This window comes from Bubalus bubalis, chromosome 11 (genome assembly GCF_019923935.1).
Source record: "Bubalus bubalis isolate 160015118507 breed Murrah chromosome 11, NDDB_SH_1, whole genome shotgun sequence".
NCBI classification, from domain to species: Eukaryota; Metazoa; Chordata; class Mammalia; order Artiodactyla; family Bovidae; genus Bubalus; species Bubalus bubalis.
The window spans coordinates 70,748,886-70,770,269 of NC_059167.1; the positions used below are offsets into that span (position 1 = coordinate 70,748,886).

A 21,384-nucleotide genomic window follows, 5' to 3' on the forward strand; every position below is an offset into this window, starting at 1 on the left:
CTCATTCATTTACCTTACTTTGCTCACAATTGTCTGGGAGAAAAGACCCACTATCTGGCCACCCATGAAAAATGCAGGTTTGAGACATGACTCAGTCATCTGTGTGTTGGAGTACACATTCAAAGGTATTAAATCTGCTTAATTCACTGATTCAACCTTTTCAGTATGTCTCACTGAGAAAACCCTGCTCTTAGCTATAACCACAGCACAGAAAAAGACATGCTTTCTTCTTGAACTCAGAAAAGTCAAAGAAACTTAATAATGGACTTGTCCTGATTGAGACTTCACTGTTGCAAATCCCAACCAGTAGCAAGCTTTGTGAATAAGAACCTTCTCTGATGAGTTCTGTGGCTGGGAAAAGTGAAGAAACAGGTTTTTCATTTTTTAAAAGGTCCCCAATCACCAAGGTATTTGGACAGTACCTCTTCCAAATTGATCTGATCTCTCTTCAGCAGTTCTACCTCTACTTCTTTGACCAGACCAATCCATGCAAAATCTTCACTTCGGGGGAGTCTTGATTCCTCCTCAGAGGGTTCAGGGCTGGCATCTTTCCAGGTGACTCCATGGAGGCCTACACTTTCTAACAAAAGGAATGCTGCCAAAAGGAATGGCTTACCAGGTGGGGAATGAAGTTAGTGAACCAGAAGGAGGGATTTATCAGCCATTTAAAAAAGAGGGAGAAAAAGAAAGGAAAAAGAATCAACCAACAATCTAGAAAGATACCTAAGTCTATGTCTATCAATCTGAAATATGCCCGGGAGTGAACACACTTTAAAAAGAAAATCTCCATGGTCAGATTTCATTGACAGAAAAGTTTGGCTTTTTTTGTGGGGCGTTAAGGTGGGGATGTGGGAGAGGTCTCCAGAAGACCTCTCTCCAAAAAGACAAGATGAGATTTCAATGATATTTTCCTCTCTTGGGTTTATTCTTTTTATATATAAAAGAGTCCATCTGCCAGGGCAGAAGACACAGGTTTGATTGTTTGATCCCTGGGTCAGGAAGATCCCCTGAAGAAGGAAAACAGCCAACTCCAGCATTCTTGCCTCAGAAATCCCATGGATGGAGGAGCCTGGCGGGCTATGGTTCATGGGGTCGCAAAAAGTCGGACATGGCTTAGCCTAAACACACTTACATGTGCACACATACACATATATATATTCACTCTTAAGTTGACTCAAAAAGGCCTCATGATTCTTGGAAAGTCATTGAATTTATTTCTGTAATTAAGTTTATTTTTAAGCTAACCATCTAAGTATATAATTTTTAAGGATCACACATACTAATGCATTTTCTATTTTGATAGAATTTAGTGAGAAAGTAGATAGTCTTAGTAGATCCTCTCCAAAGCTTTTGCATGAGCCTGTGTACTAACTTTGTGTTCAACACAAATCAATGGAAGTAGTGTATTTTAGGGTACTCATTCCCTAGGGAGTCACTAATGGAATTATCTCTAGCCCTTAAAAAGTCACAGTGAGGCTAATGAATTTTTTTTTAAGTGAAATCTGGATAAGGCATTAGGCTTACTAGCACATTTTATTTATGGAATTTATCATATGTGGCACATTTTACATGCAAGTTGTACAAACCTCAGAATGTTTTTAAGAGCTATTTAATATCTAAGAAGACTTTGTGATTTTGGGTTAAATAGCTTATACCAATAGAAAAGTATGTGTCCTCAACTTCAAAATCATTCTGGGATGACATTACAATTTAGAGCATTTTTTAATATCAGATACAGATGAAAAACCTAACAGTCTTTGGATTGGAAATAACTTGTGGGGGTTTTCATTAAAGTTGGGTGCAGCTTGCTGCATTTTGGTTAGTTGGATGTCTTCAGCAATTTTTCAAATGTTTTGGGTTTGGCAAAGTCCAAAATGTTTTTGCCAACACCCTCTTTTCCCCTTAGTTTTTAAACCCGTGTGAAATTCAAGGATAACTTAATCCATATGTGTCTGATTCATTTACACTTAACTCATCAAAATGTTATTTTGTAAGACCCATTTAATATCCAAGAAACCTTTTTGAGCCTTTTAAGATGTCTTTTGTCTTTGAACCAGTGAGTTGCATTTTTCCATATGAATGGAGCTTGAACCTTGAAAGATGGAAGATCAGGCAATTTTCAATTTAGACTTCAAATTTTAAGTAGATCAAAACTTGATATTCTGCTTATTGCTTGAGCACTGAATAACTTCATCTTAAAATACATTTCAGAGAAGGTGGAAAAAACTTTCATGTCATGTAATTTGGGGGAAAGACCACATTTGGAAATTTCACATAAAGAAATAAAAAAAAATACTCCTAGTTTGATTTTTGTAAGTCTATAATTAAATGGCTTCATTTTATGTACATTGGGTGTGTTTTCTAAGAGTGGCCTATGGATCATCTGTGCAGTGGTAGTAATTTAATTTTTGAGTGTTGAAGTGTTCTTACAGTCAGCTTATTAATTGTTAATTTTAATAATGAGATCTATGGTGTTCATAAGATAGCCTAGGATCAGGGGAGCTGACAGTTGGCAAGAGTTGTATGTTAAGAGAGTTCCGAAAAATTGGGACCCATATGTTTTACAAATTCTGTGTGATTTGAAAGAATGTGGTAGAATCAGGAATCTGCCAAGATACAGCACTATGGTACACAAACATTGTTTGAGAACAACAGTTCAGAGAAACCCTAGCGAAAAAAGCAAAATCTCTCTGACCTGTTGTAAGAAGATCTAGTGAAAACCTTCAGAGGCCTCTCTGCCTATTTGTTTAGCAGAACTGGGCAAAGAAAGGCCATCGCCATAACTGCTCGTGAACATCCAGTCCATGCCATGGTAACTAGTTGAAAATGTAATACTGGAGTGGCATTTCCAAGTTCAGCACTTCTGTAAAGACCTGCGGGCACACAGAATGCTTTTTTAATGTTCTGCATTGTTGTGGATCCCCCATTGAACAACCTTTTGAGAGGACCCCGTTTTTACTAATGTAAACATTCTGACGAGTATCCAAAGAAATGACCTTTGAGTGAACCTCTAACCTTCCCTGTAATTATTTGTTTGAAGACAGTGTGGAGTTCTCCTGCTGAGAACTAAGGACCATGATGCCTTGCAACTCTGTGAGGAAGGGAGTGTTTGGGGGAACTGTTGAGAAAGACATAAAGAAGGGAACAACCTCCAGATGTAAATAATAAAAGAGTAAAAGAGTGAAATTAAAAAGGGAAAAAATAGCAATTCGTTTTACCTAAAGAGTTGCTCTGTAGGAAAAAACAAAACCGGGATTAGTAGCACATAAGAGGTGAAAAACCTGCCATGTGCGTCCTCCATCAGAAACTTCAAGGAGAAGAGCAAAGGTTTCGCCCACTCTTCTGAGCATCTCAATGGGTCTTAATCTGAGCCGATGAAAGGAGTTTTCTGGTGCAACTCTCAGGTCAGTTGTCCTTGGTCCCAGTAAGAGCAGTGAGGGAAAGAGTAGACCACTAAGATTTGAGAGGTACGTACCTAAAAGGCTTTGTGATCTATCTGATCAGCTATTCCTCAGCAACTCTTAAAAGTGCCTGGAGGGAATATATACAGTTCCCATCTCTTCTTGTTTTCACTTCACGTAGCCTGTCACTTACTTGCCCAAACCTGAGGGGGTGTGACATTCTTGACAACCTGAGCTACATGTTCTTAAGTAATAAAGAAGTGCATTGTTTTCCAAACAAACGCCTTATGCAAAAGACTCCTTTGGTTTTCTCCCGGCTATTTTTCTTCAATCTAATTGTATTCTCACCAGAAATGCTCACAGGAGGCCTAAAAGGGTGTGGGCTGCTGTCCTCCGCAAAAGGGACTTCAACACCACAGAAGCACCGAGCTGCCAGCACACACTAGAATTTTCCTGGCTAATTTCAAAGAAGGAGCTTTCAGTTCCTGACTGTGACCCCATGCAAACTCATTAATCATGAAGTCCCCCTGCACTTAAGATCTGAAACTGGGAATACTGGGAATGAGCAAACTCCAGGAGATAGTGAAGGACAGAGGAGCTTGGTGTGCTGCAGTCCACGGGGTTGCAATCCTGGGAAAGATCATCCATGGTTTTATTTTGAAGGAACAGCTAGCTATAGGCTAGACAACCCCCTCCCTCCGTGTCCCCCCTGAACATGCACAGCCGGTGAATCTTGTGCATCAGCTCAAGTGTGTGGGGAATGCATGTCATTAAATGCACGGGGACAGGGGTAACTCGCAAATGGTAGAAAATTGGTTTGTTTTTATTAAATTTGGAGAAATAAAGGAGATTTCTTATCATCTTACTCTGTTTGTACATGAATATTTGATGGGCATTATTAAACATTAAAGTAACATGAAGTAGGCACTTATTTTTGGATTTCCAACAAAATTAGATCCAGGCTTCTAGACGAAATAACTGCTTCTCCTTTACATTCCTGTGATTCAGCCACCACCTGATTTGAAAATGTTTCTTAGACTCTAATATCAACCATGTGTACCTGAGGCTCTGTCTTTCTAGTGGGTTGAAAGGTGGCTGGGTTTATGGTTGGCAGTTACCTTTATCCCTGCCCTGGGTGTCCCAGCTTAGACTGGAAAGGCCGCCCCCAGCTGGCACTGACCTCTAAATGACCCCTAACTTTACAGGCTTAAACTGCAGGAGTTGCCGAAGAGCAGAAGTCTTTCTGGCCAGCACTTATTACTGCTGTGTTGGTGATAAAACTTCAGACAGCCTAATTGATGGCTTTGCTGACCTAACAATACCTTGTGAAAGCCGAGTGCCAGAGCCTGGTCTCCATTTATGACCAGCTGCAAGGGGAAGCGGGGTCTCCCTATGATGGAGTTTAGGGAAAGGGGGAAAATCTTCCAGCCTGTGAATTTAAGATTCTGACTTGTTCAAGAGGCAGAAGCACAGTTGCAAATTAATACAAGTTTTCGCAGGGAAAACTTTTTTCTCTTCCTGAGTAACTTGTTTTTAGCAAGTCAACCTCGACTTGGTTATGAGATGACAGGGGAGATGATCCAGTCAGCTATTTTTGAACATGGAGAGGAAAGATTGCCTTCAAATTAAAAAGATAATTTTTGGTAGATGTTCGACTGTACTGTATTCTCCGCAGCGTGCGAAGGTGTTCACAGAGCACAGAAATTGCATTTGCTGACTGGTCGTCTCTCTTCTATTTCAGGTTTATTAATGCCAGAAGAAGAATAGTACAGCCCATGATTGACCAGTCAAATCGAGCAGGCAAGTTCCAACTCGTGTCTGTGTTCCCATCCCTGAGGCACAAATCCTCATCAAGTTATACTTTAGGAGTTTCACCACCTGGTAAAGAAATGCTTCCATCAGGCATTCTGGGAGAATTTTGTTTTTTAATGTCCCCAGAATTCCATTCTAGGAAGCAACTTCACTAATTGGTGCTAATTGGAGATTTCCCACCCTGACTCTACTGAAACTGCTTTTTATTTTCTTTCTGAATTGGTAATTGGGCACACGTATTAGTGCCACAAGCAGTTTGTTTAACTGTGAGCTCTGGAATTACTCATTGCTTGTCTGCATCCAATCATTAGCACACTCTCATTTTCTCCTTACCCATAATTCCTTGGTGTGCGTGTTGCTTTCACTCCTGGAACATCTCCTGTTAAACTCATTGTATCCATTCATTTGCTTTGACTATTCATAATATTCTATTAAAGCCTGACATGCTGCATTGCCAGCATTATTTTTTATTAAAATGCTTCCCATCCATCTCATGAAAACACATGTGGGTTTTTCTCACAGTATCTCTCAGTTTCTCTAAAGCTATTATTACACGGTATGGTCAGAACCCTACCCAGGAACTCCTAATCATTCTACTTTGAAATAGGCATTTCCTTTTACTGCAGACTTGTGGTGTCCTGCAAGAAGGTCTGTGGGGAAAAAGCTATTTTCCATGTAGATGATGACTATTGTCACTCACGAGGATGTCAAATAGGATGGAGACTTAAGCTGTGGCCTCAGTTTAAAGAATTTAAGAAAAATCAGATTCCTTTGGCAAAATTTCCCCGACAAAACTGAAATATTGCCCCACTAATGGAGGCTGGGGGCCTGTTGGAGAATCATATAAAACAATTGAAACATTAAATTTACCGTGTTTACATTTTCTTTGGTATGAGTGAAAAAGCAAACGTTCCATTGAGTCTGTTTAACCTTGTAAAACTGTGCTCAAATTTTCGAGTGTTTAAGTCTGATGTGAAATTTTATTAAGCCACCAGAGATGGCAGGTTCACAAAATCTTAATAGCATGTGGCGATCTTTATACATCAGGTAGCCCCTCTTCCCCCTAATTGAGAGAGAAAAGTCCAGAAGTAAAGGCTGCTGAGGATGACCCACCTGTTCAACAGGCTGGGGACGTCTTTCCTCTAGAATGTTTGGTAAAGCTACTCACACATCTTACCTCAACCCTAGAACCGCACATACAGACCACACCCCCCCTTTGCAAGTGCCAACCACGTTGTTGCTGTAACGTTTCAGTGCTGCAGCAGGAACAATTGCTGATTGTTTGGTATATCTTTTCTTCTTTCTCCTCTGTGTCCTCGAATGACTACAATCAGGTTTTCTTCTTGATCCTTCAGTGAGCCAAGGAGCAGCGTATAGTCCAGAGGGTCAGCCCATGGGGAGCTTTGTGTTGGATGGTCAGCAACACATGGGAATCCGGCCTGCAGGTAGGTTTGCTCATTTCTCCTCTGGGCTTCCCTGGCGAGTGTCACCTTCTCCACCAGCCTTCTTCATCCACTCTACTCTCCCACTCTCATGGTGGGTTTAATATTGCCTGCTGCCTGCTCTGCCTGCTTTCTTTCCCTTGGGTGGGGGAAAAAAAAAATCTTCTTTTAAAAAGTAAAGAGTTGACAACAATACCATTTTACTCTGCCCCATACACATCCTTTTTCTTTTTTTTTTCTTTTTGAACCAAGGCAGTAAGTGAGAAGGAATCTTGAGTTTCCTCCTATTTTTTCACCATCAATTATTGCTGATTTTCCGGCCTCTTCTTGGATTTTATCTCCTTTCTAGGACCTATGAGTGGAATGGGCATGAATATGGGCATGGATGGGCAATGGCACTACATGTAACCTTCACCATGTAAAGCAATCGCAAAGCCGGGGGAAGTAAGTACAGTTGGGTGCGACCTGTCTTCACTGTCACTGCAGAGACTTTATTTTATTTTTTATAATTTGGCCCCCGTTTTATTTTTCCTTGCCCATAACTGCATGCCTTTCCAAACTAAGGACCTGTTTTTAAATATATATCACCATCTCTAAAGGCGAAGATGACGCAAATACACACTTTTGAAAAGGCCAACTGACAAGCCTGTGTGTGTCTTAAGCAGGGGGGACTTGCTCTTAGTCTATTTACCGAGGCCCCAATGAGCACAAACACAGACATCAGGTGGATATTGGACATTTAAGAATAAAAATAACGTCTTGGGGGCACCAGTTGACTGAGAGAAATTAAGCAGGCTTCAATGAAGCGATAAAAAAAAAGGAAAAGTAGAACTGTCCTTTGAGTGACATAAATCTGTCAGAATACGATTGATGCCCAAATTATCTTATATGCAAAGATGAAATGCTGCAGTTCATTATGCCTAGCCTAGATATATGACAGCAGCGACACCATTGATTCTTCACTAGGGAGTCGGTGTGTTTTGATTATTTTTTACATGTGCCTACTGACTTTCGACATGAGACAGAAAGACAGGAAAGTCAGTCAATAAATTTAAAGGGAAAGACATTTAGGAGCAACTGAATATGAAGGAATGGATTTTTCACTGAGGCTGAATGGCTGCAGTTGGATTAAGAAACCCATTAGACTTTAAAGCTTCAAGTGTTTTTGACATCTGAAAAAAATTCAGAGTCTGCCAACAAGATATATCCTTTGCTGAAGACACCAGAGCATAAAAAAATTCATATAACATCGAAACTTCCTTGTTTAATGAGGCTGAATATAACAACACGTACCTTGATTAAATCATTCTCTATATGTAAATAGAGGCCAACATTTTATATGAGATCTCAGGGGGTCACCATGGAACACCATTGATGAAGCCAATTTCCTTCCTTTCTTCCTTTACTAATGCAGTCAAAAAATGTAGAAAGCAATGTTCCCTAAAACAGCTATAGAGAAAACATTTGCTCAGCTTGGATAATTCTTAATATAGGCCATATAATTTCTAGCCTATTTAATTACATAACATATTTTATGCTTCATGACCAATTACATTAATAGCTTAATACAGAAGAATATTATCCTCTCTTGATTTGATTATGCAGCCACACAATATGGTATATTTGGTACTTAATTATCATCATCCATTGAGCAGGCTGCTGTGGTAGAATAAACAGAGAGCTGGGACTATGCAGGCTGTGTTATTGTCTTTAGATGGTTTTGCCACTTCTGTTAATAATGGACTGCGGATCTACTTAACAAAATGACTGCAGCGTATAAGCCTTTAGATTACCAGCTTACAGTGTCAAAAACATCTGTTCAGCTTTTCAACTGTATGTACTGGAGGTTAAATAGAGGTGAATAAAGCTGTCCTTTTAGCTCTGGGGATGGGCAACAATAAATATAATATAACCTTAATTCAATGAACAGGTAACTTGCAAGACAAATCAGAATCTTCAACTGCTGACTTCCCAACATATTAATTCACAACTTCAAATCTTGTGTATCTTGATTAAGAATTTCTAGATGTGTTATATTTTATGCCTAATCTCAAGGCATTCTTTTTTTTTTTTTTTTTTTAATTTTCAGACATAAACTACTGGGCATGTCATATGACCTTACATTGACTTCTTACCTCTGACCTTTACAATCTCTTGGGTGTACTGCTCTAAGAATGCCTCTAATTCAAAAGGGGGCTTCATTTTAAATATACATAAAAGCCCATCCCTTTGAAATGAATATGCCATAATGTTTTGTATGATAAATTTTTCATGAAGAAATATAGATATGATAAGATGTCAACTTTATTTTAATATTTATAATTTTTTTCCATTTTTAGAAATGCAACAAAGGAAAAGAAATGATATATCAACAGTTAACTGATAAAACTCGACTTAGAATTTATATTCTTATTGCAATTATCAAAGAAATGTACTGAATACCATTTTGAAAAACAGTTCCACTTTATGACATTTAGTTGCATTAAATATTTAGTTCTGTTGTGTTGCATTATACTGCTGTGCGATGAAATTAAATGCAAACTACAATTTGAATGTCTGCAAACATTGGCAAGAATCTGCAGCTAAATTTAGATATAAGATTTGCAGTGTCTGTTGTTTTTTTTTTTTTTTTCATCTTTGATGGGTAAAGTATAAAAATGTTTAGGAATTTGACCTGCTTTCTTTTTGCCTCTCTCTTTTCAGGTTTGCAGAGCATGCCAGGGGAGTACGTTTCTCAGGGTGGTCCTATGGGAATGAGTATGGCACAGCCAAGTTACACTCCTCCCCAGATGACCCCACACCCTACTCAATTAAGACATGGACCCCCAATGCATTCATATTTGCCAAGCCATCCCCACCACCCAGCCATGATGATGCACGGAGGACCCCCTACCCACCCTGGAATGACTATGTCAGCACAGAGTCCCACAATGTTAAATTCTGTAGATCCTAATGTTGGTGGACAGGTTATGGACATTCATGCCCAGTAGTATAAGGGAACTCAAGGGAAAAGGAAACACACGCAAAAACTATTTTAAGACTTTCTGAACTTTGACCAGATGTTGACACTCAATATGAAATTCCAGACAGCTGTGATTATTTTTTACTTTTTGTCATTTTTCATCAAGCAACAGAGGACCAATGAGACAAGAACACAAATGTGAAATCATGGGCTCACTGAGACAATTCTGTCCATGTAAAGATCCTCTGGAAAAAGACTCCGAGAGTTATAACTACTGTAGTATAAACATAGGAACTAAGTTAAACTTGTACATTTCTGTTGATCACTCCGTTATGTTGCCTCAAATAGTTTTAGAAGAGAAAAAAAAATATATCCTTGTTTTCCACACTATGTGTGTTGTTCCCAAAAGAATGACTGTTTTGGTTCATCAGTGAATTCACTATCCAGGAGAGACTGTGGTATATTTTAAACCTGTTGGGCCAATGAGAAAAGAACCACGCTGGAGACCTTGGTGAACGTTTGGCTGAACCTCATCCCTCGGACTCCGGCTTCAAGAATGTGTTTTCATGCCCGGCCTTTGTTCCTCCATAAATGTGTCCTTTAGTTTCAAACAGATCTTTATAGTTTGTGCTTCATAAGCCAATTCTTATTATTATTTGGGGGGACTCTTCTTCAAAGAGCTTGCCAATGAAGATTTAAAGACAGAGCAGGAGCTTCTTCCAGGAGTTCTAAGCCTTGGCTGTGGACAAAACAATCTTGAGTTGGGCAGCTTTCCTCAACACACAAAAAAAGTTATTAATGGTCAAGTACCAGAACTAGGACTTTATCAGAAACTCAAAGCTTGGGGGATAAAAAGGAGCAAGAGAATACTGTAACAAACTTCGTACAGAGTTCGGTCTATTAATTGTTTCATGTTAGATATTCTATGTGTTTACCTCAATTGAAAAAAAAAAAAAGAATGTTTTTGCTAGTATCAGATCTGCTGTGGAATTGGTATTGTATGTCCATGAATTCTTCTTTTCTCAGCACGTGTTCCTCACTAGAAGAAAATGCTGTTACCTTTAAGCTTTGTCAAATTTACATTAAAATACTTGTATGAGGACTGTGACGTTATGTTAAAAAAAAAAGTGTTAAGTCACAAAATGCGGTAATAAATATTTCATTTTTGATTTTTTGTTAGGCTTTTGTGTTTTTAATAGTTTTAAGGCCAGGTTGCATAGAGCCTATGCTTGGGATTGAAAGTAGGTGAAGGCTTTGCCTCCAGAAACCCAGTATATATCAAAACTTAACTTACCAACAATTTTTTAAGGTAACCATCTGTAAGCTTTCAGTATATATTTGGCCTATAAATTCTACCAGCAGAAAACTTCTACAGGTACGAAATTGTGTGTGTGTGTGTGTGTGTGTGTATGTGTTATGAGCCAGGTTGAAAGCTCACCAACATGTCCAACCTCCTCTTTAGCTGCATGATGTTAAAAAAAAAGTACTTTCAGATGAAGCTTTTCATGTTCATCTTCTGCCAGAATAAAGGGTTTTTTCGGGGTTAATTTTACATCATAAGAAATAACTAACGTCTGTGCTCAAAGATAATTCATCTGCCTGTGTTTTTTCTCTGTCTTAGTTACTAAAATACTGTTGAATATGTAAATTAAGAATTTACATTTAGATGTTCATAGATGAGTAAACAACTTCTATGGAATTTGAGGTCCTGTGTTGAAAAGATTACTTAATCATTAATATTTAATATAAATTATAGGATGCTGTCTTTTTATTTCAGACACCTCCACATGCAGGCACTACAGTGCGATGATCTGCTCATTAAACTTAATTTTTTTTCCCTAAAACAACAGCAAAACAGGCAATGTAATGCCATTTTCAAAATTTCATGCAACATTCCTGAACACCTCTGACATTAACATGATGGTACTACACAAAACGCCTGCCAAAGTAACAGAGTGAAAAAAGGTGTGAGGGATTTGCATGTTTCTCAGTTGTTCAAATAAATATACTATCCTGAAATTTTGTAACACCCAAACTTTGAATCCTGTGTTCAGAAGGGATACTGTCATAAACTTTTATTTACTTCCGTGCTGTCAGCCTGATTGGGAAATCATTCACTATCTCAGAAATTCAAGTTTGAATCTAATTTTAGGTTCTACCCTCTTCCCATTGCACAACAAGCAAGCCAACCAGCCATTAATAGAAGTTGTATGCAAAAGAACAAGGAAATAAGCTTCTATTGTTCTGTATCATTTTTAGGTAGAATTTTTATAAATCCATTTATTAAATTAGCATTATGCTGTTTAAACACAGAAATAACACTTCTGATACCAGCTAACTGTTCATGGAGAAATTATGGGCCACTTGGAATACAGAGAGCTTCCCTCTCATTTTTGTCATCCAATTATATATGGAGTCTTTTTGCAAAATTTTAATAATTACTTATTTTTAGTTTAAATGCTATAGGTAAAATTTGACAAGTTCTTCATTTATAAATTAACTGTCACATCAGCTGAAAAAAAATTTGGCAAAGTTTTTCTTCCTTTCCTGTCAGTAGAGTAAATGCTGAAGGGTTTACTTAGTAGTTGACTCATATTTAGAAAGTGTTTAATGAAATTATTAAGCTACTTCATCACAGTTTAGATCCCAGAACTCTCTATTCTTGGTTTTAACAGATAAAGCCATCTCAGATTTGATTTCTTTAACAACTTCACACCCTATCACGTTAACCTTAACCTTCTTAAATATTTAGAGATGAATAATTGTTGTAATAATATTTGTTTGCATTTCCTTGCTCTCCCGCCGCCCCACTCCAGATGCTAAGATAGAGAGGTGGTAGAGTTGTCCAATTTTTTATAATGCTTTTTTTTTTTATACCACCTCGGAAGGCACTTGCTCCTATCTCGGGTTTACTATTTAGTATAAAGAGTTCCGATTTGGGTATATTTAAGAAAGACTCAGCTGTCAAAAGCAAAGAAACTGGGAATGGTGTTTTGACAACCATATAGTGTTAAAGGAAATACTGTAGTCTGAATAAAATTGCTTATGTTCTCCAAAACAAGAGTAATATAAAAACACTTTTTTATTTATATGGAAAAGCAAAAGCAGAAATAAATTCCAAAGGTTTCCCTTTCTTTAAGAAATTCTGAGAGAACTGCAGTCGCCATCTGTTAAGGGTTGGGAATTGAGCAAGAAGCCACATTTTGAAGGAAAATGAGAAGAAAAGATAAGGGAAGTCTGTGTCTTCCCCACACTCCTCCTCCCCCCCGCACTCCCCCCCCTCCCCGCCGCCGCACCCCCAGGTCAGCGCCCCGCACTCGCCCTAGCTCACCCTGGTTAGATCTGTCCAGAAGAGTCCGTCAGGATCCTAGCCCCCTCCCGCCCATGTGGGCCCGTTAACCCGGAGCAGATTTGGGAAGGGAAATGTGGCTAATATCTCTAGCAGCTGTCAGAGGAGGGACCTTCCTTCAAAGGACTGGACAGGGATCCTCCACAAGTTCCCCACCAGTCTTGCAGGCCAGCAGTTTGATAAGGAGCCTGGACCTCCGCTGCAAGTTGCCACTGTGTTAGAAGGGCTGGTGTCTAGGGCGGGGGCGGTGTTTGGATGTGCGGGTTTAGCAGCCACAGCCCAGTACGGACGAGCCTGGGAGGAGGCAGGCGGGGGCTCAGGCAGGCTCAGGGGGCGTGCAGACTCTCCCTCTCCGTGCGGGCGGCTCCAGCCCTCACCTGGTGTTCTCTTTGCGCGCGCCCCCGCGCGCGCGTGTGTTAGACAGACAGACGTGTTTCAAACTGACGGGGTGAGGAGGGGGAACCTAACAGTCGCTGTAATCAACTAAGGGCGTCGTGCGTGGTCGTGGAGCTCCCTCCGTCGGGGCCAAGCTTGGAGGAAGCTGCTGCGCAGGGAAACTGCGGGTCTGATGGGGGAGGCCGGTCAGATTGTGATGAGAATGGAGACCGTCCGGGCAGTGTTTGAAGGGAGGTTTTAATATTAATAGTTTCGGTGTAGAGACAGAAGGGAGATTGCGTCTACGGCTCCTCGGGGCAGACTCTGGGTGACAGCGATGATGGATGATCCAGCAGAGCCCAACAGCTCCTCCCCTCCAGCCCCAACAGTGTCAAAGCTACTTTACTTGAAGCTTTAGAAATAAAATAAATAAACAGCATCCCCCTTCCCACTCTTCATACATCTCCATCTCCACCCCCCCTCACCGCTCCCCGACATCGATTTATGGATCATTATGAATCAATTACTGTTCTCAATACTTTTACATTGGCTTAAATAAAACAGTCCAAAGATGAAAACGTGGGGTTCGGTGGGGATTTTTTTTTCCCCTGACAGGAACAATCGCAAAATCCATTATCTCATAATCAGAGGCACTGGGTTAGGAGGTGAAGCGAAAGGAAGGGTCACCCAGTAAATAAGTGGGGAGAAAGCAGTGAGGGGGTCGCCCAGCTGCTGTCTTTGTTCAGTTGAGTCTGTGGGTTTGGTTTGTTTGTTGTTTGGGGTTTTTTGAACGGGGGTGGGGAGGTGGGAGGAGACCCTCATGAGAATGAGATGCCTACAGGTTTGTAACCTAATTATTTAACTCTTTTGGAGAAATCTATTTGAACATGTGTCTCGGCAAACATCAGAGGTTGTTGGTAGTGAGGTCACACACGGTAAAGGTGTGGAGGAATGAATGGGTCGTCCGGAGGACGGATTTTCACTTTGTTGTGAGCAACTGTGAGAGGTTTGCTGCTGGAAAGAGGGATTCTCCCTCCCGCAACGCCCTCCTGCGTCCCCGCCGTGGGCTGTTTTTGTCGCTAGGACTGGTTTGGGTCTGGGACCGGCCGCCCCCGTTCGCCCCCACCCCCACCCCCACCCCGGCCGCCCGAGGCTTTTCTTCCCTCACTTGCCCCTTCCGCGGCGGTGCCCGAGGTTCTCTAGGTGTTTCTATGACTACATTGTGTGTGTGGGAGGGTCAGCTGTGGGGGTTGCCCGCGAGAGGGCCGTTCCTGGGCGATCATTTATCAATGTCACCCACATAATGATTCTCTCTGCAGCCTCCTATTGATGAGGATAATTACATTAGCTCAGAGTGACTGATCAATGAAAAACCACCACACAAAAACTTCTTTACTCCTCTATAATACCAAAAACCGATACAGAAATAACATAGAAAGCCTGATTTTCTTTCCTTTCCCTATCCACCAATGGATTCTGCCCCCCACTCCCCAAAAAAGGACGGGAGAGTAAAGTAAGAAAAAAGACCCAGGTTTATTTCGTTTAAAGGAGGATGCGATTTTGTCCGTGAATGCATTTTCTCTAAATGTGTTGGCTTCATTCCTCTATTGGTACAGAATGTCAACGGACTTGCTAATGTGAGTTGCTTTTAGACTGGTCTGTGGTTTTCTGTTCTTTTTATTTCTTTCTTCCCCTTTGGACATTTTTTTTTTTTTCTATTTCAAACTAAAAGGAGACAATTATTTTATAAATAACTGGAAAAAGAAATTACTCTAGGTCCTCTTTTTTTTTTTAAACGTTTGCTTAAGTCGGGTTATCTTTTGTCTTTATCACTTCATAAAGTAGTGCAATTAAAGATGTGATGTTGCATAGGTATAATATGGTGGATCCATAATACGGCGACATAATGTTATATTCCCGCCTTAAAGTTTGCAGCTAAATTACGATTTCGCTTTTGCTAGACTTAAAAATCAATATTTTCTCAATTAAATAGAATTTTAATGCTTTACTTGCGAGTTGTTAAAGGCGCTGTAAATTTTATTGTTATGTTTCTTTGGCTTCGGAGTAGATGCAGGAGGAGACCGGTTGATTCTCATGGTCTTTTTTCTCTCAAAGAACCTAGCCCAGGAACATCCAGTGTGTCAGATCAAATGCAAGCAACAAAGGTAAGGAGGGTTCCTAGAGGGAAGGGGCTAAGGGTGGGGAGCCCTCCAGGGGAGCCCTCCAGCGCCAGAGGCCATTGTCTTGTACATTTTCACCTCTCAGTGTCCCGCCTCCTGAAAGTGACAGAAGTGTCCATTTTACTCTCATCTTTCTCAAAGAGGAGCACGTTCGACTCCCATCTGTTCCCTGACGATCAGAAAGAAAGCTAAATTCGGGGGAGCATTCTAGATTCTTCCCAGTGTCCCCCACTCTTTTCTGTTTCCTTTCCTTATTTCACCAAAATGTAACTCCGAACTAGTTCCTTCATGAATTCTGCCATATTTCATATGCGTTCTGGCCTCTGATGTCAAAACGCACTTCCCACCCTCAAGAGCAGCTCACTGTTTACAGATGTTTTCTCCTTCCACACGTCCCACCTAGTAAAAGCTCCCGCAGAGAATTAACTGTGGTGTGTTAATAGCCCAGGTCTGCTACTGCTCTCCCCTGCAAAGCTGAAATCTGGTAAGGTGAGGAATGGCGTTGGACTAACGCTGGAGAGCAGCTCCAGGCGCGCAGAAGCCCAGAGACTTGAAAATTCCAGGCCCAGGGACTTTGTGGGAAGCAAGGTTGTGAAACTTTTAGATTGTAAGGCAGAAAGGAGGATAAGAAAATGAGGCTCGAAGGGTACCAAATAAGAGAAGAATTGAGCCAGGCAGGGGGAAAAAAAAAAAGAAGAAGAAGGGCCTTTGGGAGCTCTTTGTAATTTAAAAATAAATAATAGTGAAGGGAAATTGAATACCTAAGGCTTGCTATTAATTTTTTTAAGCCAATGTCTAAGAACAAGTCCTCTGAAATGCCAGGAAGGGCTGAATTTCCAAATGGAACTACTCACAAAGTTCCTTTGCAGTTCCCTCTTCAGTTAATTTGCTGGGAATGAGAAGACCAGGGAAAGGACTCTGTGTGTGGTGGACCAAGGGCTTAAGTAAGAGTATGGTGGGAAGGGGCACCTCGCTATAATGAGGCTGCTGTTTTAAGCTTGAATAGAGGGGGGGGGGGGGGAGGATAGAGAAAAAGGCACACAACACCACAATGCACTTTAAAATAATTCTCACCTACCTGCCTTTTTTTTTCATTTTACTCACATACTCTATCAAATGTTATACATAGGTGGTGGGAATTTCTAGTTCATCATCTTTTGTCCAGAGACCCACCGGATTGATTCCCCTTCTCTTAGATTCCTGACATGTAAGCCTAGACCGTGGCCTTTTTATCAAGTGAGTGGGGCTTTGTTAATGTATTTGTACTTTTCTGCTTTCAGTCTAAGTTTCTCACTTTGGCGGAAGGAGGGGTGCAAGACAGGAGGGGGAGGGGAGCAGGACACAAAGACTTTATCTCGTTCTCACCAAGCAGGTTTCAAAATAGGAACTTAATGGGAAGAAAAAACGAAAGAATGGACAAAAAATAAAGAGGGGGTGAGGACTGTTTATCACAACAGGTTTACTTGTCTGGAAGAAAGGTGATTCTATGATTTTTTTTTTTCCTTTGAGGATTCTGATTTCTTCATATTGAAACATTTTCAGATTTCAATCCTTTAGCAGACAAAACCTCAATATAAATATGACATGGGCCACTGGCAAAAAAATGAACTTAAACTCACTGCTAAGAGAGGAGGGGGAGTGGGGAGCAGAGAGAACCCTTTCTGATTAATAACTAGCAGGGTAATGTTGAGGGCTTTTTCTGCCCGATTGCCTTTTTGAATTAGAGCCGATTTCTTCACACTTCAATAGTGCCTGTCTCCTTTAAAATGACTGGCAGATTTGTTTCTCTTTTTTCTCTCCCTGAGACTTAATGATGTAAATTTTCTAATTAGTTAAATCATATTGCTTAAAGGCCTAATATTTACGGTGTAAGAAACGATCATCCTGATATGAACCTCTCGAAATATTCGGAGAAATAACATTTGACTTTTAGGTTGAGGGATGAGAGAGGAGGAAGGGCTATTACGGGAAGCTGTTTAGAGGAGAGAAGGCACGGACCCGGCAACATGTTAAATTAATAGTTGAAGTTGAGCTGGGCTCACACCCCAAGTCCGCTTTTATTTTTCAATCAGCGAAGATTTAATTGGCAGCCCTCAGGCCGGGCGATCTGATATTTTCTCATTAGTTTCCCATCACTAATCTTGAGCGTTAGATTGGCTTAAAGGTTGTCAACATTTGACCAATTTTATTTAAGGGGAAAAAATCACGCATTATGGCTCCGGGATGTGAGATCTGCAAATAAATCCTGCTTGGATCAGCGGAACTAACAGGCGAAAAAAATGTTGACTATTCGTCGGCGCATTTAATAAGTTGCATTAATGTATATTTCAAAGCTAGGGAGAGAGATTATACATGTGCTTCATAGATGCAGATGAAAAGGGGTTGATGGAGAGGGGGGGTGCACTATAAGCGGAGTGGGGAGGTAAAGCTAGACTTAGGTATGTTGCCTAACAGCGGGTAAATAACCCAAGTGGAAGAGCGGCTGAGGGTTTAGGAGCTACACTCCCCCCGCCCCGCTTCCTTTTGCAGCTGCGTAAAACTGCAAAGCCTCTAGTAGCGCCAAGCGGCTCGGCTGTCTGGTCCAGCGATAACATAAGAGCGCCCCCTGCTGGCTAACTGAGTAGACGGCTGCGCGTCAGCCCCCTGCGAAGCAAGTCGTGTTTTTCCGCGCTCCCCACCCCCGCCCCGCTCGACTAACTCGCTTCACCACCACCACTTCTGTTCTGCAAAAGAACCCCGCGGTAGGAAAATAGTTTGTCAAAGCTGAACATTTAAGTGAATATATGAGAAAAATAATAACATACGAAAAATAAAACAATAAAATACGAACCCCCACCTTCACTTGGCCTCCAGGGAATAAACTATCAAATGACTAAGAAACGGACAGATATTCTTCTAAATCTCTTTATTTTCCGGGGTTTTGCTGTGACTTGTTTGTTTCTGCCGAGCTGTAGATTTCGAGTCCAAGGAAATATGTTTAATAGATGCTGTAGAAGTTTGTTTGTTTTTTTTTTTTTTAATGGATATCTGATGGGAAAAGAGGCCAATACAAAACAACATTTTACAGCCTTGAAAAATTAAACTCTCGGGAACTCGCACTATTTCAGTAAAGCCCCAAGAAATCGCTTTCGGAATTCAGACAGTTGCTTGTCTTGAATGACCCTTCGCTGCACCGCCAAGAAATCTCGGCCCCTGTCTGGGTTTTGGTTTTGCTTTTAAATAGAGAATGTGCTTGAAAGTTGTCATCGTATCTACCTACCTATACACACACACACACACACACACACACACACACACACACACAGACAGGTCTTTTCTCCGAAGGTCCCTCTTCTTTCTCCGCTGTGTTCTCAATTTTGCTGGAAACGGAAAGGAGAACTGAAATGCACCAAAATAAACCGCCACTGTCTTTGACACTTGATCTTCCCCGGGTGCTTCACGCCAGTACAAGGTGTGGGACTGGTACTAGATGAGAGTGCTGGGGTTATTTTTCAACCTTTTCGGTGCACAGAGGCGCTTTCTTGGCATCCCAGTGCATCTTCCCGAATTCTAACCACCGTACGGCTAGGGCGCGCAGGTAGCGAGAGCCGGGACAACCTCGGGTCGGGAGACCCGCCACCAGCCTCTCTTCCCCGGGAAACGCGCTGGCCGAGCAGCTCTGACGCGGAAAGTCTTCTGGCCACAGCCAGATCCCACCGAAAGAGCGTAAATCTGTAGTGAGGAACGACTTTAGTTTATAGGGAGTTTGGGGGGGATGCTTTTTGAAGGTACCTGATTGCGGGATTTTGTGGAAACAGCTCTGAGAAATGAGGGGAAGAAACAGCGGGCAGGGAGGACGGCAAGGGAAAGGTGGGTCTCTTGATGTTCATTTCTTGCCAGAGGATCAGGACCTTAGAGTTTGAAAATCCGTTCTCTTACCTCACTTCTCCCTAGGCTCCCCCGCCCCGCGTCACGCCTTCTCCAATCCTCCTCTTTGGGGATGCTCCGGGAAGGGCAACCGGGGACTTGAGGGGACCAGCGCTCCTAGGGCAAGGCGGAGGCAGCCCGGGCTGATGCCAGTGAAGTGATGCCTCAGTCCTCCGGTTGTGTTTGAAGAATTGCTGGGGCTATTATGACAACTGAGGTAAAGTTAAATATTTATACTCCAACGTGTTCTCATTATTTTTTGTCTGTTTTGAAAACATTCAGTGCGTTCAAACCTACTTTAAACATAAATCCTGGTCTGGCTGAAGCAGAACCTGTCTCCTGTCACTGAAGTTGACTTTTGGAAAAGTCTTCATTAAGCTCAGAAGTGAAAGGAAAGTTATCTGTAAACGATATTAGTTTAAATATATATGTGGATATGTACATATAGTTCATTTAAATATATATGTGGATGTGTGCATATGTAGCACACATATTTTATGTATATCTATTTCCACCTAGTTATAATAGAGAAAAGGAAACAAGTGCCCCCCCCCCCTCCCGCCCCCAGCTGAATCCAAATAAAAATTCCAGGAGATATTCTCACAGAAAAAAACAAAAACAAAAACATGAAAATCTCATTGTGTTTGTCTCAGTTCGACTTAATGAAATTTGGAGACATTGACAGTCTGGTCAGTGCTCTAAGTAAATTAATACAAAGGTCCTTAGGAAGAGACCAAAAACACCTCTTGCCATTAATCTTAAACCACTTGAAGATTATGATTAAATGAATGGGATCACTAAGCATTATCATCTCAAATAGCTATTAATTGTCCCCACCCTTTTATTGTGGCAACAAAATAAACTCTCCACTAGGAATGATGTTTCTTCCTTTTTATCTTTGTTTTCTGTTTTGCTTGAAGGGCAAAGAAGGGAAAACAGACTCTAAGAAAACCATCTCAAAAGTCTTGGATTTGCTGCTGTTAAAAGGCTGCTGTGCATTTCTGATTTCCTCATCTTTTGCTACAAAGGAAAAAGAAATCTAATGATGTGTCTACATTTGATGAGACGAAAACACTAACAACAGTGAAGGTGCACTTATTTTCTTTTCTTTTCCCCTGATTTTGTTTTAATATCGTGTAGTTTAGCAGGTTGAAAGCTGTGGAGATGTAAAAGGATGTTCACTTGTCCACATCTATTCGCTGACTTTCATCACTTGAATTTTGTAGGATTTTTTTTTTTTTTGGTCAAATAGAAGTTATGGGAAAGAGAATTAGACACTTGCCAAGGGACAACAATATTATACACTTTCAAGTAAGCTCCACCTAATCCCGTATTTGAGTGCTGAGGGGGTGTGTGCTATTTTCCCTTAATAAACCTCAAAGCCCTCATTAGACATAAAGAGGGGTGAGAACTCTATTAGGGGGCATTCTGACAAAAAAGGAAGCAGTGCATCTCTGCTCTTAGAGCCCTAGGAAAGGATACCCGGAGAAAATGCCAAAGCCGCTGTGTCTTCCTTTAGAGCCCTGAAGTTGAGCAGACTTTCCAGAGAAATACAGAGTAATTAACATTTTACAAAGCAAAATACTGAAACGGAGGGTGGTGGCAAACAATAAATAAATAAATAAACCATGCTAAAAATTATTTTTCAAACCCTATAAATTTTCAGAGGTCACGAAAAATCAATGGAAACCGCCCCCTCCAAACTGAGCACACAGCTCTCCTGCCCTGGAATTGGAGACCCCCCTCGGCTGGAGCCCTGGGAGCTATTACCTTGAGACCACAGGCAGGGGAGGGGGTGTGGCCCCTGCCCCCTTCCCCACCTGTTCCCTCCTCCCCTCCCAGAGGCTCAGGACAGGCGGGGAACTGCACCGATTGTGTCCCCAATCATCAAGGGGTACTATGAACTGAGGCTCCTACTAAACCAAGGAGGAAACCCCACCAGGACCCCAGCAGCCTA

At 41.2% G+C, this 21,384-nt stretch overlaps 1 protein-coding gene and 1 long non-coding RNA gene across 11 annotated transcripts in view; both read left to right on the top strand.

Annotated features, from left to right (window-relative positions):
- Positions 1-10,786, top strand: part of MEIS2 (Meis homeobox 2) — a 223,723-nt gene extending 212,937 nt beyond the window's left edge. For 5 of the 10 annotated variants that reach the window (XM_044925235.2, XM_006058060.4, XM_044925234.2 and 2 more), the window contains 3 exons: positions 5,143-5,201; positions 6,548-6,658; positions 9,359-10,786. In XM_044925235.2, coding sequence (XP_044781170.1) covers positions 5,143-5,201; positions 6,548-6,658; positions 9,359-9,645 — 457 coding nt within the window. In that variant the 3' untranslated portion in view covers positions 9,646-10,786. Of the gene's footprint in view, positions 1-5,142; positions 5,202-6,547; positions 6,659-7,004; positions 7,100-9,358 lie in introns of all 10 variants that reach the window. The other 5 variants (XM_006058062.3, XM_006058063.4, XM_006058064.4 and 2 more) reach the window with 3 other exon arrangements.
- Positions 10,787-15,412: 4,626 nt separating this feature from the next.
- LOC112587868 lies at positions 15,413-20,752 on the top strand. The gene is made up of 3 exons (XR_003112392.2): positions 15,413-15,506; positions 19,455-19,644; positions 20,348-20,752. It is a non-coding gene; the product is annotated as an uncharacterized LOC112587868 (long non-coding RNA).
- The last annotated feature ends 632 nt before the right edge of the window (positions 20,753-21,384 follow it).